The sequence below is a fragment of the Marmota marmota genome, unplaced genomic scaffold (assembly GCF_001458135.2).
Source record: "Marmota marmota marmota unplaced genomic scaffold, marMar, whole genome shotgun sequence".
NCBI classification, from domain to species: Eukaryota; Metazoa; Chordata; class Mammalia; order Rodentia; family Sciuridae; genus Marmota; species Marmota marmota.
Window position 1 is genome coordinate 16,122,502 of NW_025999941.1, and position 17,191 is coordinate 16,139,692.

The 17,191-nt window shown below is 40.4% G+C and overlaps 1 protein-coding gene across 1 annotated transcript in view; it reads left to right on the forward strand.

Annotated features, from left to right (window-relative positions):
• Positions 1-6: 6 nt before the first annotated feature.
• Synpr (synaptoporin) overlaps positions 7-17,191 on the forward strand; it is a 342,176-nt gene continuing 324,991 nt past the window's right edge. Inside the window, exons 1-2 of the mRNA XM_015494495.2 lie at positions 7-203; positions 340-405. Of these exons, the coding sequence (XP_015349981.1) occupies positions 186-203; positions 340-405 (84 nt within the window). The 5' untranslated portion in view covers positions 7-185. The remainder of the gene's footprint in view (positions 204-339; positions 406-17,191) is intronic.

Below are 17,191 nucleotides of genomic sequence, written 5' to 3' on the forward strand. Positions count from 1 at the left end.
GGCAGCCGAGCGCGGCGAGCTGGCGCTGGGCAACCGCTCTCCTAGGTCCCCTGCCCTCGCTTGGCTGCTCCCGGGCCTTGCTCCTCCTCCAGCGGGTCCCCAAGACCCTTGTGACCCTGATATCAGTCGAAAGAACTTCATCTAAAAGGGAGCCGGTGGGTGAGAAGACCCAGCGAGGGCGAGCTATGGACCCCGTGAGTCAGGTAAGAGGGGACTGGGCAGGGCGACTGTCGCTGGGAGCTGGGCGGGAATGGCAGGGGACACCGCGGCTTCCGGAGACGCACCCTTAGCCCCTTCCTCACGCCTTTGCTTTCTCTCTCTTGTCTTGTCCACCCAAAGCTGGCCTCAGCGGGCACCTTCCGGGCGCTGAAGGAGCCCCTCGCCTTCCTTCGAGCCCTGGAATTGGTGAGTAGCGGAATGTGCACGGGGAGGGGACCGAGGCAGCCAAGTATCAGGTGAGGACAGGTCAGGTGGGGTGCTCTCTGCTCGGTTCTGCTCAAAACCCGGTCTTCACAACCCTTACTTGGTTCCTGCCCACTCCCAAGGTGCTATTGTGGGGTGGCAGGGCAGGAAAGAGGGACCATGGCTGGAAGCCCAAGGAAGTGTCATCTCACCTCACAGCTGGCAAAAGGCGCAGGGGCTGTTAGGAGAAGCCTCTTCCCTCTTCGGGAGATGGGGAGGGAGCGGGAAAAGCTGCCGCGGGGCTTTGGCAGAAGCCAGAATATCAACTGGACCTTTGCAGATGAGTGGGGAGGAGAGGAGGGACTCAGATTAAATATTACAGCGGGGAGGACTTGTCCAAGATGGAAAAGTTAGTCAGCACTGGGACAGCTCCTCGTCAGGACCGTGGTTCACAGCTCCCAGAGAGCTCCAACTGGAGAGGCACAGCGGCTCTGCTGCTAAAGATGCTGGAGTCAAGAGGGGTACCCCTAACCCACCCATTGCAACTCCTGTGCTCTGGCCACTCCTGCAGGGCTCTTTGGGTACTTCCTAGAAGAGGCCACCAGCCTTCTTTGTGTAGCTTTCCTCAGCGACTGGGTTTTAGGAAGTTAGATTTCCTCCTCTGTTTTATCTCCCCTTTTTAAAAAATCACCCTGAGCGTCTTATGGCAATTTGTCTATGGACAGAGGAAAAAGGCACAGAAATGATTTCTCACGGGGGGGGGCATAGAACAGTGTCTGTGTGGTTGGCTGAGATGACAGTTATGCGGAGTGAAATCTGCAGGTCACACATTTCTTCTTGTTGGGAGCTCTGAAAGGCAAGCAAACCTATCTGAACAGAAAGTTCAAAGCCCGTCATGTAGCATTAATCACAGGCCCTAACAGTGACTAGCTGAGAAATTATGTAAGAGCCTGCTCTATGCTCCCAGACCTGAGCTCTGTATATCTGGCTCTGGCTACACAACTGTGGAGCTTGTTGACATGCATGATCTACAAGATAATCACATGTGCCTTGTTTGTAGGTCTAAATAAAAATGCCTGAATATATCAATTTGACATCCATCAAGACAGCTTTTGGAATGCTTGAACTAGATATTCTGAGCTCGCTAGTCTGATCATATTTCACTGGCAACCAAATGAAACAAAACAAGCAAATACTTGGCCTTTCAATCACCATTTTCTGTAAAAGAGTGGCTTTGGGGATCAACATTATTCTCACAACAAAGTTCAAAGACCTGACATCATTTTCTGACATAATGTCTGACTGTCTCACATGTCACTTACCTGAAATATTAGTCTGTATTATTTCACATTCTGCTTTCACATCATTTTTTTTACCATACCTTACCACATAGCCTCTTCTGGTATATTTCAAAATGGGGTCCATCTGGATGAGCTGGTTTAAATCACAGATTTCTAGACCCCAAATCAAAATATTTCCCATTAATCTTCATTTTAAGCAAGCTATCTGGATGATTCTTATTACATTCATATTAAAGAAACACTAGCCTGAGCTGTACCTGGAGGTCCCTCCAAAACTCAAAAGCTCTTTCTTGCTCAGTATCCTTGCTATTTTTCTTCAAACTGTTTGGAACACCCTTCTACCCAAGTCTAGAGGGGGAAATGTTGTCTTTTACCTCAGCTTAAATGTTAACTTCTCAATGTTGATCATTCTCATATTTACTTCTTCCCCTTAACTCTACCCCCAAATGAATGATTTGTTCCATTGTTTAGACTCCCATTGCATTTTATTCATTCATTTGTTCAGAGAATTTATCACACCAAGTTGTACTGCAATATAGTCTTTTTTTCTTGGGGGGGGGGGTGCGTGTGTGCGCATGCTCTTGTGCGCGCACACGGGTGTGTGCATGCTTGCGTGTGCATGTGTGTAGGGAGGGGTAATAGAAGTGAAGTTACTATGTTTAAAATATTTTCAGCCCTTCTGCAAGGATTCCGAGGCTCTATGATGAAGGTTTCCTATTTTTTTTCCCTAATAAATCAGTCACTGGACTCCTATTTGTGCAAGAGAGCATGAATAATGGACAAAGAAAACTTAAAAAGCCAGATAAATTAGTTGGTTGATCTACATTTAAAAAGATCCATGTTAGAGACATGAGAGGGGAAAGAGAGAAAATGTTAGAGGCTTAGAATGTTTAAAGAACTGGATAGAGAGGAAGACAGTATTTTCTGTGTGCATGCAGTGCCATGAAGAGTCTCTCTGAGCTATCTTTTTCTGCAGGAGTTATTGACAAATGAAAGGGAATGTAATCTCTTAGTGCCACAAAATATGTTCCATTCATCTCTGCTTTTCTCTCTAGTTCCTTTCATAGGGACTACAAAACAGTAAATGATCAACAAATGTTGTAAATTGATCATGACAACTTTAGAAATATCCTGTTTCTCAGTTTTTGTGGAAGTTTTACAGAGAAATGGACAAGAACTCGAAAACTGGTAGTTTCCAAAGTTTTTAAGCTACAATCCTTTTCTTTTTGGGGTTTATGCTGTAAAAATAAAAGTGCATGTGAAGATATTTGTCATAGGGTTCTTTGGATGCTATAATTAATCACCATAAACTCAGTAGTTGGTAAACTACAGAAATTTATTTCTTACAGTTCTGAAGCCTGAAAATGTGAGATCAAGGTGCCAGTAGATTCAGTGTCTGGTGAGGGTCCACTTTCTGGTTCATAGATAACACCTTCTTGCCATCTTCACATGGCAGAAGTGAAGGACACTGGTCTCTTCACCCTTTATGAGGGCACTAATCCCATTCACAAGGGCTCCATCCATATAAGCAAATCATCTGGCAAAGGCACCACTGCCTAATAACATCTCTTTGGGGATTAGGTTTCCAAAAGTAAATTTTGGAGAGGAAACAAACATTCAGACCATTGCAATATGTTCAAGGATATTTACTGCAACATCTTCTGTAATGGAAAGAATTGGAAACAACTAGTAAATCCATTACAGAAAAGCAATTAAAGTATAACTCATGTACATCATGAGATACTATACTTCCATTAAAAAGAATGAATGAAATGAATATCCATTGACCTAGAGGTCAATACATGTAATTGTGTGTATAAAATTGTTACATAAAAGAAAATGGGTATTTAATTTTTTTTTGCATTTGATAACGTTGTTAAATGGGGAAAGAGCAAGTTTGTTTCTTTGAATCAACATGAGAGTGATTTATTCTATCAGGTGTCCAATTAGTATACAGTGTGAAATAGGATTTTTATAAAAATAAAGTATGGTTTTCTGCATAAGTGTATGTACGTGTGGAATTTGACAAGCATAGAGAAAAGCATAGATGTATACCTCTGAAATAAAAAAAGTGATTTTTTAAGGGTGTAATTCTGTGTGCAGTGGGCAGAGAATGGGTGAGACTGAAGAAAAACTGTATGTGCAGTTTTTCACAGGTCTATCACTTGCAAACAGTTATACACACGAGTGGTTCTTAAAGATAACCCACATTTTAAATCATTTCCTATAGATTGTCCATAGAAAGTGGTATTACCTCTCCAGGCATCTGGATTTATGGCCTTATGGGAGAAAATGTACTTTCTATATATGTCCTTTCCTTAGGAAGCCTGATGGATACAGTAGATTTAAAGTCTTAATAACCTATAAATGTCAAGCCTTGAGGGAAAAGCTTCAGCCAATTTTGAAGACTTCCAGGCAAAGAGTCCACATCCTTAATCTCCACTTAAATTAGGTCAGGAGAGTTGTCACTAGCCTTTGGGTCAAAACAGAAATTCGGGACAGAGCACTGACTCTGGTGGTCTGTTCCATTTGTTCCCAAGTGATAAAATAGATTCTGAAAATCTCTTACACCACCATTTTGGAGTTGGTGTAAGAAATCAGATTTATCCTCTTCTCATACTGATTCTGAATCTCTGTGTAGATGTAGTCTTGTCTTGTACCAATCATTCTTATTTCACCACATCAATACTTGACCAGTGTGGTCCTTTGGTCTTTTCTTTTTCTTTTCCTTTTAAATAATTATATTAACATATTCTTTCCTTCTTCTGGATTTGCAATCGTGGGTGCATGTGAAATGGAAAGTGGAGGACCTATCACATCTGCAGTGTGCAGGACCACATTGGTACACTTGCAAGAGCATCGAAAGAACTTAACCTTCCCCCAAATGATGTCCTCATCATATCCTGGTTCAGCGCTATGGCTCCAGGTTCTGTCCTTATGGAATCAGCTGCTTGAGTCAACATGCCTGGTTCCTCCAATTCTTTCATCTCCAATCCTATTTTTTATTTTTATTTTTTGGTAACGAGATTGAACCCAGGAGCACTTGACCACTGAGCCACATCCCCAGCCCTATTTTGTATTTTATTTAGAGACAGGGTCTCACTGAGTTGCTTAGTGCCTTGCTTTGGCTGAGGCTGGCTTTGAACTTGCGATGCTCCTGCCTCAGCCTCCCCAGCTGCTGGATTTACAGGCAAGTGCCACCACCTCTGCTCCAACCCTAATTTTGCTTTATCAGTTCTGCTATGTCTCGTGCACTTCATATTTCAATTCTATCTGTCTTTTCTGCCTCTGTGACTCCCAAGGAGGTTAGCTGATCCAGAAATGCAGTATTTCTGATATATGAAGTATAGTCCTACTTCATTTAAATGGAAGCAGTAGCAGCGATATCATATTTATTCCTGCACTTAAATTCTGAGCTGTTTCCCAAGCAACACCATACTGCTTTCTTGATCTTAATAGATAACATTTATGACTCATGTTAGTGATAACAAAGTGGAGCATGTCATTATAAATGCAATATAATAATAGTTACTCTTTTAAAACTCCCATGAGAGAGATGACAAGTGCTACGTTCCTTGCACAAACTTCCTAGGAAGTCCTAAACCATGGTACATCAGCACGGTGGATCTGTGTGGCTCCAGCCTTTCACCATGAGGTTCAAGGATGTTAACCAATCATCAGGAACAAAACTGTAGGAAATGTCAAAGCCAAGATGTAAGCAGTCCCACTCTAAACTATACTCCCTTATATGCTACAATCTTCTGTTCCCTCCCACTGGGCAGACATTTGCTCTATCTTATCCCTAATCCTCAAAGAAATGTTAAAAGGTAGATGTTATCCATGTTTCAGGTTTATCTTATCTCACTCATTAAGTTATATATTTGAGATCTTTTCTGAAAATACCAAGGAGCATTTGTATTTAGAGACAAGTTCAACAGACATCATCTTGTGTATTTGGGGCTTTATTTTCTATTGGCTATTAATTGACCGAGGTAAAGTTCAATTAAAAACCAGTGTATTTTCATTTAGAATGTGCAGAAGATTTTGATTATAAAGCAATAATTTAATCTTACTTACAGTCACTCATTTTTGTTAAAAATACGTGTACATGAGACAACTCTCCCCCTCCATCAAGTATAAACAAGACAGGGATTTTTTTTTTTTTTTGGTACCAGGGATTGAACCCAGGGATATTTAACCACTGAGCCACATCCCCAGCCCCCTACCCTTATTTTTCTTTTTCTTTTATTTAGATATAGGGTCTTACTGAGTTGCTTAGGGCTTCACTAAGTTGCTGAGGCTGGCTGTGAACCTGCAATCCTCCTACCTCAGCCTCCCGAGCTGCTGGGATTACAGGCCACTGTGCCAGCAAGACAGGGAATTCTAATATAAAAATTTAAATCCTAAGCAGCAATGTTCCATTGAGGGTGTGATGTAATTTAAAACTGCATTAATTATACCTTTATAGCCTGTCAATTAGCGGCAAAAATTGTGTGCCGATGGAATATGAATTGATAGATACACAATAAAAAGAGTGAATGACTTCTGCACTTGGTGCTTTCCTGAGTTTATGAAGACTGTGGTGTTTGGCCCCACAAATACAGAAAGAAAAAAAAAGGAAAAGAGAGAGATAAGGGTCAGAGAGATTTCCTATGGATTTGAATCCACATTTCACTCTTTACTCGCTTGGCTACCTTGGGCAAGTTATTTAGCTTACTAGACTTTTACCTTTCTCATATATAAGATAGAGGTAAAAACAGCTCCTACTTTTAAAGGTTACTGAAGTGGTAAAATGATTTTGCCCATGAAAAATATCTCACAAAATCTCTAAGCTAAAGTACAAATACAGCAAAAGGCTATAAATAAGTGCTCGATACATTACTATAAAAGTGATAATGATGATGTTTCCAATTTTAATGATGATGAAAAAGGTGGAAAGAGAAATCCATCAGAGAGTGATCTGGGGCATTAGGGTTACCTTTTTGCAAATTAGATGTTTGAGAGTTTCTAAAGTACAAAAGCTATATATATACCCTTGCTCGTCTCTCTTTTGAGCCCCTCCGTCTCTATCATCTAGATGCTACTAGACTCATTTTTACCAAAGCACAAGTGACTTTCCAAGGAGCTGCTTCTTGGAATATTCACCTTTTAGAGAACATTCCAGAAGGGCTAGTGTTGATTCTAAAGGAGAAGATCCAATGGAAGAATTTCAGGCATTGGACCCTGGAGGATTGTTGGGTGAAGTATGGAGAGAGAATGTTCCTGATCTTCCTCAAATCATAGTCCTTAGGCATTTGCCTACACTGGAAATGGTTACAGTGTGTCCAGTTGAATTTTCCAGAGTAGAACTGACCCCTCATGGGGTCAGCAATGGGTACCTACTAACCAGATGCTCCATGACCTTGGGACTGTCCCAAATAGGAACCAGAGAGGCACCCTAGAATCCTGCTGAAGTAAAGGCATTCTCTGTGGCCGGGAGGATTTGCATCAAGCCCTGACCCATCTATAAGGCCAGAAGAAAAATAGTCATGCTTTAGTAGGAAAAAAAGAATCCCAGGAAAATGTGTTCAGAACCACGAGTTTCTGTTGAGTCTTAATCTTCTGCAGGCATGTATCCGACTTTTGCTGTATTTGTACAGCATTTTATTAGCTTAGCTTTCCTTCAAGAGCCTGTCTCCTTCTCATCTGTAAATTGGAAAGAATACCCCTTGCCTACTTCCCCATAGCACGGGGAATTTTAAAAAAAGATCAAGCCTGTAAATGCACATGGCAGACCATTAAATATCCTCCAAAGGTGAAAAACAATTGTGATCATAGTGGTGATGATTACAAACAAACACTTCCCCCCCCCCCCAACCTAAGTGCCTCTGGACAGCATAAGATAGTTGCTGGAGAGAAGCTATGGTGAACACGAGAAGCCAGTCTCTGCTCTCTGAAATTCTGAGCTCTTCCCAGCCCCTCTCCACCCTCCAGCTCCCTCCCACTCTCTTTTGTATCTGGAACCTACATGAATGAACTGAGCTTCCATTGAAACGAATCCCAACTTGTAGGATGGGAGGAGGCCCACCCTCACCCTTTTAACTCTCCTACCAATTTCTTCCTCTGTCCACATTTCACATTTCTTCCATTTGGGGGGTCCCAAAGATGGTTTCTCGCTGGTCTGATGGACTTTTGCATATGCTGATTCCACTCCAGAAAACATGCTCTCTCTTGCTTCTCACTCGATCACACTTAGCTGGTGAATTCTTCTCCCCTCTTCAGGTGTCAGCATGAATGTCACTGAATAGGGGGGACTTGGTGGATGAGGTCACCTCCTGATGGATCCCAGGGCACACTCATTAGTGACATGTTTACGTTCTAGCTTTGTAACCAGACTAAATGCTCCGTCATCTGAATATTCTAAGTATCTAACACAGCACCTTGCACCTTAGAAGGGCTAACTCCAGGAGCTGCAAATCCTACCAAAATACCAGACAACTGATGCTTAATAAGTACTGGTTGAAGGAAGTGAGGGGATGAAGAAAGAGAACAAAGACGGAATAAAGGGATGTAGAGAACATCTTGGATGGAGTTTAAATCCCCCTTCATCAAATCCATTGGGAAGAGGAATAGTAAAGACTCCCATTGAAATAATTGTTTATCTGCTAGTCTTGGGTATGGAGGAGTTAATTCACATAGGCTGACTGCTCTGTGGAGGGAAGAGGGTGCCCACAGTAGGGGTACCCACTGTGGAGGATAATTCTCCCTAAAACAAGTGCAAGAACTTAAACAGGCTGTTATGGCTGGATGTGAGGTGTCCCCCAAAAGCTCACGTGTGAAACAGTGCAAGAAGGTGTGGAGGAAACATGACTGGGTTGTGAGGGCCTTAACCCAACCAGTGAATGGATCCCTGATGGGATTAACTGGGTGGTGGCTGGAGGCAGGTGGGTGTGGCTGGAGGAGGGGGCATTGGGGGCGTGGCTTTGAGGTCTCTATTTGTCTCTGGAGAGTGGAGTCTCTCTCTGCTTCCTGATCACCATGTGAGCTGCTTCCCTCCACCACACTCTTCCTCCATGATGTCCTGCCTCCCCTCGAGCCCCGAGGAATGGAGCCTGCTGTCTATGGACGGAGACCTCTGAAACCGTGAGCCCCCAAATAAACTTTTCCTCCTCTACAGTTGTTCTGGTCAGGTCCTTTTGTCACAGCAGCAAAAAAAGCTGACTAAAATAGAGGCCCAGTCCTTGTGTCTTGGGGTTCATGGCAATAAGCAGCAAGAGTGTCATGGCTAGTTGCTGCCATAATGTGTCTCGGTCACTGGCCTGCCTGCCCTCTCAGCATATTTATTCCCTTTCTGCTTTCCGTGATTCTTGTCTCATGTCCTAAGAGAAGGACCATGATTGTCCCAGCTATCTTTTTTTTTTTTTTTTTTTTTTTAGTTTAGATACAACTTTCAGCCCCAGGTCAAATCATAAGTCAATAGCTACTCTATGCATTGGTTGCCCCTAGGTCACATTCCTTCTGCTGTCCTGTCGCTTGTGTCCTGAATAAAAGGTCATGAGAGTCAAAACATTCCCTTCTGGACTGTTCTTTCAACTGGAACTGTGGGAGGGGCAGTTTTTCATTAAGGGTGTAGCAGGCTAGTGAGAGGTCTATATATGCGGTGTAAGAAGACATGATCTGGTTCACCTGGGCTTCCTTCAGCAAAGTAACACTGGGGATTTCTCAAGAGGTTGATATAGTTCTGGGGACCAGCATTCCTGAATTCTCTCTGATTGAAGGATCCTGTGCTGGATTCACACTGCTGATATTATTCAAAGGGGTGAAATGGGCTCCACTAACTTGCACCATCTTATAAATATTTTTTAAGTTCTTCTTTTTAGTTATACATGACAACAGAATGTATTTTGACATATCATACCTACATGGAGTGTAACTTCTCATTCTTGTGGTTGTACATGATGTGGAGTTTCCCTGGTCGTGTGTTCATATATGAACACGAGAAAGTTCTGTCCCATTCATTCCACTGTCTTTCCTATTCCCATCCCCCTCCCTGCCCTTCATTTTTCTCTGTCTGATCCAGAGTACCACCCCATGCACACTCTTAATGTGTGTTAGCATCTGCACCATCTTTTTCATCAGTGGAAGCATCTTCTAGAAGGAATGTTGTCTAAGAAGAAATGTTGTCTAGTGTTGATACAGGCCACTTGTGAATGACAAGGTACTACAGCTTTATTGCTATGTTGCTAGGTTAACTCAGCTCTGGCCATTAATGTTAGAAGACTGCATTAATTATTGCATTCATGTGTGTGTGTGTGTGTGTGTGTGTGTGTGTGTGTGTGTGTGTGTGTGTTTATTAATAAGGTAGAAAACAGATTGCTCAGCTTGCTTCCTGGGATACAACTGTTTGAGGCAAGAGAAAGGAAGAATTGGTTGATGAGGGAAAAAAAAAAACACTGTGAAAAATGTAGCAGGCCCCATGGGGCTTGAAGGAGCCTTAGAATCTGTCTTAGGCTGGGATTCTGGATTTTTTTTCCAGCCATGGAAAGTGGAGCAGATTGCATCATTATTCGGATCCTCAGGGATCCACAGCCATCAAATGAAGATAATAAGAGTTACAACTTTTGGATGCTTGGGATGGTTAGGTTGTTATGGAATGACCACTCAGAAAACACTCTAAGTCCAGATTTTAATCAAATTAGAGAGTCTTTTTACTATCTGACCAGAGACTGTTCTTCCCAGAGTCCAAGTGATCTTAGAGGAGAACAGCAACCGTCTGTGACTGGGGCAGAGTATTTAAAGGGAGAAACCACATGTTATGAAATCTGCAAGTTGCAAGCAAGCAGGATACAAGGGCTGAGAATGCAGTTAGCAGAGCAAAAACAGCCCTATCATGATCTGTAGGGGTCTACACCCGCATTTGTAGTGTGTACACAAAAACAATTTTAAGAATATTAAGAACAGCCTATATAACAAGTTTAGAAAAGAGTCATAATATGGAGTCACTATGGCTAATCTATTGCCTATGACTATATTGACTTAACCTTGTCTATAGCTATGTTAACCTATAAGCCTGTACTTACCCATACACCTTACAGCTTAAATCCTGTGTCTTATAAATCTTAGCATTATAAGATTATTGTCCTACTGTTGCTTATGCTTACTCATGAGAAACTTATGTTTATTGCTCCTAACTTATAACTAGAGTAACTTAACATTATTTACCTTATAATAATATTATCTTACTTATTAAATTTTATAATTTATAATCTGTAATTTATATATCTATATTGGCTGAGCTTAGACCATAACAAGGTAAGGAAAAACAAGCATAATGTCCAGCTGTGCCTACTACCACCCCTTCTTACTGAGGAAGAGGTTTTAAAAAATGATGAGGTATTTAAAAATACAGTTAACATTCCTAAAGTTTCTAGCACTTTACAAACATAAAGCTTGCTCAATATGGTATTGTTATGTTGGGGGGTTGTTTCTATTATCTTCCTAAGAGGAGAATGTTGTGAGATGATCATAAACCATACCCAGATGGTATTAATACTAATGCACTGAGACCAGCAGTTTGCTAAATGCCATAGAGACATTATTTCATTTGATTTGAAATGCCTTATAAAGGACTAATCAATGACTTCCTTTATAAGTGGAAAGATTGAACCATTTCCCTAAATTCACACAGCTAGTGTGGGATAGAACTGAGGCAAATGGATGCCAGATCCCATGTGCTCCATCATTTTTTGCATTGTCTCTCATTAATACAGATTATCCAGTTATTCCTAGTCTTGGTTTTGAATGACTTTACCACTGTAAACATCAGGGAAAAAATATACACATATATTTCAAATATATATAAGTATATATGTGTGTATATATATATGATATATACACATATATATATATATGATATAATGTACATAATATATATATTATATACACCCATACATGTATTTAAAATAATGTCTTCCATATGTATGGAACAATTTTTAAATTGTTCTAATTAATTTATTTAAAGATTTTAAAAGTTCTTCTCATTACCAATTCAGTTCCCTTTCTACTATCTCATGCAACCAGAGAACAAAGCAAAATTTAAGTACCCTCCTAATGTCTAGATTGGTCAAAATCTTCTGAGGGAACTTTTTTACTTCTCAAAAATATTCCTGTTCCCTGAGAAAATGTTTTTGATCTTGTGCATCTTTTCTAACAAAAATATCCATTCACTGATCCATTCTATAAAGAAATTTAAATTCAGAAATGTGCTGTTGACACATGCCTACTGTTTTAGTCACCTTTTTCACTGCCATGACTAAAAGGACTCAACCAAAACAAAGAGGAGCAAAGGTTTATTTAGGGCTCAGGGTTTCAGAGGTCGCAGTCCACAGACAGCAGGCTCCATTCCTCAGGGCTCAAGGGGAGGCAGGACATCATGGAGGAAGAGTGTGGTGGAGGGAAGCAGCTCACATGGTGATCAGGAAGCAGAGAGAGACTCCACTCTCCAGAGACAAATAGAGACCCCAAAGCCACGCCCCCAATGCCCCCTCCTCCAGCCACACCCACCTGCCTCCAGCCACCACCAAGTTAATCCCATCAGGGATCCATTCACTGGTTGGGTTAAGGCTCTCACAATCCAGTCATGTTTCCTCCACACCTTCTTGCACTGTCTCACACATGAGCCTTTGGGGGACATCACATCTAAACTGTAACACCTACAAAGACATCTGCAAAATTCAGAAGGGATCTGGATATTTAGTGAGATCATGAACATTTAAATTCTTTTTGGATTCTCCGGAAATTCTTAAACAGTTTCCGTCAAGGATGATGGGGAAGCAAAAGCATTTTTCCTGCATATCGTGTGATGAGTGTGTGTGTGTGTGTGTGTGTGTGCGCGCGCGCGTGTGCGCAAGTTACAATTCTTTAGATGTGTTATTTGGGAGTATTTGCGAGCCAGATAAGACATACCCTTGTGGCTTGAACAGGAAGTGCTCACTCATCCATTTGGCTTCCTTGAGGCTGTTTGGTTGCAATGATGCTTTGGTCTGCACTTGATAGATAGTTGACACTCCTGCTGAGATCTTTCCTGAAATAGGTATTCAGAAGAACTGAGAAGGTAAGAATGATACTAGAAAATGACAAGGCATTAACCTGTGACCTGAGACACGCATGGAGAACTCCAAAGATTTGTAGCTGGAAGAGGCGTTGGCTGGTTGAATAGTGCTTATTATTACGATTTAGAATGTGCTGGATTGGAGCCATACAGGTTTGGGCTCAACCACAGACCTGGGATATGTTCATGAGCAAATTGGCTTCATGGGACCTCAAAGGTTTTTAGGGATTTTACCCTAAAGAAGTGCTTACATGATAAAGACAAACTAACAACTGAGAAACTTTGGGCAAATTCCTTTATATCTCTGTCAATTTTTTGAACTGGGACATGAGGATAAACATCAATAACACAGAATTGTGGCATAAAATAGTATGTGTAAAATTTCCCATCTGAGGACTTGGTCAATGTTGGCAGTCCCTGAATCTTGAAAACTAAACATCAGGGACCTGGGACATCTTTCCTATAGGAAAGCCATGTCCAGTGTGCCCTTTTGTAATGTCCATCTGCACTACTCTTGTTTGAGGAAATGAGAAAGGTATATTTTCATGTTTCATTGACTAAAGTTTAGGCAAAAACTTTTGTTGTCAGACGCATAGTTCTGTTTATGAAGCATTTGAAAGAAAAGCATGGTTATTTATGTGATCACAAAAAATCACCCAGTGTATGTATTTGTAATTTGTTTTTTTTTAATGTGCACTATTGGTTAAAAGAAAGAATGTTTGTGAAATTGGTAGTGCCATCAACCCCTAGCTCTTCTGCGGGGGGAAGGCTACATTTATTAGCAACAGTATATAAATTTAAAATGCAAACACTATTTTCTCTTTCTCTCTTTGCTCCATGCAGATATATAAATATACATGGTTTCTTTTAAAAAAAAAATCTGCCTTTATTCACTACATTCCCACTTGATTCTAGAAAGAATATCATGTTTGACTGTCAGCTCCATTACTGACAAGATGTGTGACCTTGAACCCCCTTCATCTCTCTGGTTCTTTCATATTTATAAGAGTAGAAATAATGATAATTGCCAGGGAGAGTTACTGTGTTCATTAAATGAAATAACATTTGCAAAGAATGGTGGCACATAAGAAATATTTAAAACATCCTGATTGTTCTTTCCTACCTTTTTTTTTGGGGGGGGGTACTGGGGATTGAACTCAAGGGGACTCAATCAGTGAGTCGCATCCTCAGCCCTATTTTGTATTTTATTTAGAGACAGGGTCTCACTGAGTTGCTTAGTGCCTTGTGTTTGCTGAGCTGGCTTTGAACTCACGATCCTCCTGCCTCAGCCTCCTGAGCTGATGGGATTACAGGAGTGGGCCACCATGCCTAACTTTCCTCTTCATATTTTTTTTACTTCAAAGTTTGGAAAGAAAAATTGGAAAATCTCAGGCCTTTTCCTCCTATAGATGTTTTCTCACATTTCTGTGTGTGCATACACATGGTGTACACATGCATTCTTTGTACTATAATCCCGAAGAACGAGTCTACGTAACTGGAATGAATTTGAGTGGGGACAGTAAAATTGGGCAACTACGGTTGGCAAGGAAACAATGATTAGATTGGAGTGTCAACTCCTAGATCATTGGAGCCCCAGGCTTCCTGTGGCTTTTGGCAAGGTGACCATGAATTTGTGAAGCTGTTTTAAGAGAATGACAGCTTCTTTATTTTACAAAAGCACTAAGTGCTCCTCAGCGATAGAAGTACATGATCATGGCTACAAATGAATGAGCACTTGCTGTGTACCAGGCTGCACTACGTCCATAATATCTACTCTGTGCTTTCATTCAGACCTTACGATGACCTTATATGGTACTTGTGCCCAAAGTGACATAACTGGTAAGGGGCAAAGGCAGGATTTCAAGCCAGGTGTGTCCCATCTCCCCGTCTCCCTTGCCTGCCATGCAGCCAAACATACCAAGCATATTTGCGATTGCATTTGAGAGTAGGTGGCTGTCATTGTTTCAGAAAAGTTATTTAGAACCATTTTATGCATGTATGTTTATTCATTAAAATCACAAAATAAACAAAAATTTGTAAATAAAAATTGTCCACTGCTCTACCAAGAGACAACTAAGCTTAAGATTTTGAAAAAGTTTATTTTTAGACATTTTTATGTGCCTGTACCTTTTTTCCCTCCAAAAAAAAAATGATATAAATCTGCTAGGTCTCTAGTACATAATAAAGTATGGTCTCCCACCACATAAGGACACTTTAGTTGAGGATGGGCTGCAGAGATGGACTGTAATGACGTTGGTCCCATAAGACTATACTGCAAGTGACAATGTAACCACCTTAGTTTTTGTAGGTAAGCCCGTGAGATTTTGCACTGTGACAGCTCATTTATGAAAATGTGTTCCTATCCTTAAGCAATGCATTGCTATATCCTAAACCAAATGGCTTCAACTCTCTCACAGTTCTGGGGGCTGAAGTCTGTGACAGGGCACGGTTAATTCCTTCTGAGGGTCATAGGCAGAGTCTATGCCTTTCCCTGGCTTCTGGATCTTGGCATATGGATGGCGTATTGCTCCATCCCTGCCTCCCTTCCTCACAAGGCACTCTGTGGGTGTGTCCAGAATTCCCTATTTATATGACACCAATTGTATTAATTAGGGACCTATCCAGTCCCAGCATGACTTCATCTTAATTACATCCCTGTGACCTTGTTTCCACATAAGGTCCCATTCTGAGATACTGGGAGTTACGATTTCAATGTGAATCCTCAAGGACAGATGGGGACAATGCCACCCATACTACATGGCTCCTTAGAATGGGTGCTATTTTGTCAACTGCTTTCCTCTCCTCGGTATATTATGAACTGTATTTCCACGTCACTAGAAAAAAAAAGTATCTTTATCTGTAATTCCAATGGCTATATATTATTGCACTCTATGCCTGTTCTAGAGATTAATTAATCCCTAATTTAGGTAGTTTTAAAAATATATATTATAGTATCTTTTAAGACCTCCAAGAAAGTCCTCCTTAAAGATAAATGGTTCCTGTACTTCTATAATTATTGACTTAGACAATTTCTGGATGTGGAATTGCTTGCTCCAAAAGTTGCACATTTTCAAGGTATTAGAAAAAAATTACCAAGTTGCCTTCCAGTGTGGGAAGGATCAATTAAATGCATTGCCATTTGATGGATAGAAATAAATCTTGAATGAACTTATGCTTCTTTAATTTTGCAATGGCATTGCACATTTTACATGGCAATTATTTATATTGTGATTTTGATTTGGAAGTATGTTAATAAAAAGAATGAATTTATACAACTATAGCCAAGACTGCCAAACTCATGCTTCTGCTCATGTGAATTTTTATATAAGCTGCCTTAAACTTTCTAGGTCAGTGTACTACTCTACCATTGGGAAATTATTTAGGCTATTATCCTCTGACTCAGAGGAAGAGATGAATACTGTCTTTCCTTCTCTGAATCATTATGTAGAGATAGATATTTTTTGAATGTCCAAATATTTTATAATGTAGTTTTAAAAAATAAATTTACCATTCTATTTGTATTTTGTCTGAATTATGTATTCATTTTACTTATCGTACTAATATATCATTTTCTTTCAATGATACTTCTTCATGTTTAGTCCCTATTCGATATCTTTCTGAAATCACAGTCCATGCATATATGTGGTTGAGACAGATAAACACAAGTTTATGCCATATCTACTTTGGGGATCAATCTGAGGCACTTGGAAATTTTATAATTCTTTTGAGGGAAAAGCAGAATGTATGAGTGCTACTGTATCATCCGAGAAATTGTGGGAATCTAGCTTTTGATTGAAGAAGACCCTATCAATAAAAGAGTAAAAAAAAAAATAGTGAAATAAATTCAGCCTCTGCCAGATGCCAGGGGCACTACCTCTTTCTTGGATCACATTCCTGACCACACTTGCTATTAGCTGAGATAACATTACCTGTGCACTCTGCCTTTGCCTTGCATATGGTTCTTTGGGGCCACCTTGGCTTCTCTGTGAATTGAAAATAACAGTTGTTAACATCTATTATATATGTAATGTGCTCCAGGCCCTGTACTAAATGTTTTCTATATGCTCTAGTATTTCATTCTAACAAGTCTATTAAAATGTGTCAACCTAAATGACAATCAGAGATTCGCCAAAGGATAATGATATGTATTTGGAAATAACAGAACATCACAATGGGAGATGTCTATACCATAGTCAATTGTGAGCATTTCAAGGAGGTTGAGGTTAGGGAGAGTTTTTAAAGGCAAATGAAGAGAATTATATAAGATATTCTGAAACGATAATCTTGACTACATGTATTAATAACAAAAGTGGTACCAGCGTGAGGTTGAACGGACAGTTACTGGGATCCTGTCCTTACAGAAGTTTTTTTTCTTTTTTTTTTTTTTTTTTTTTTTTTT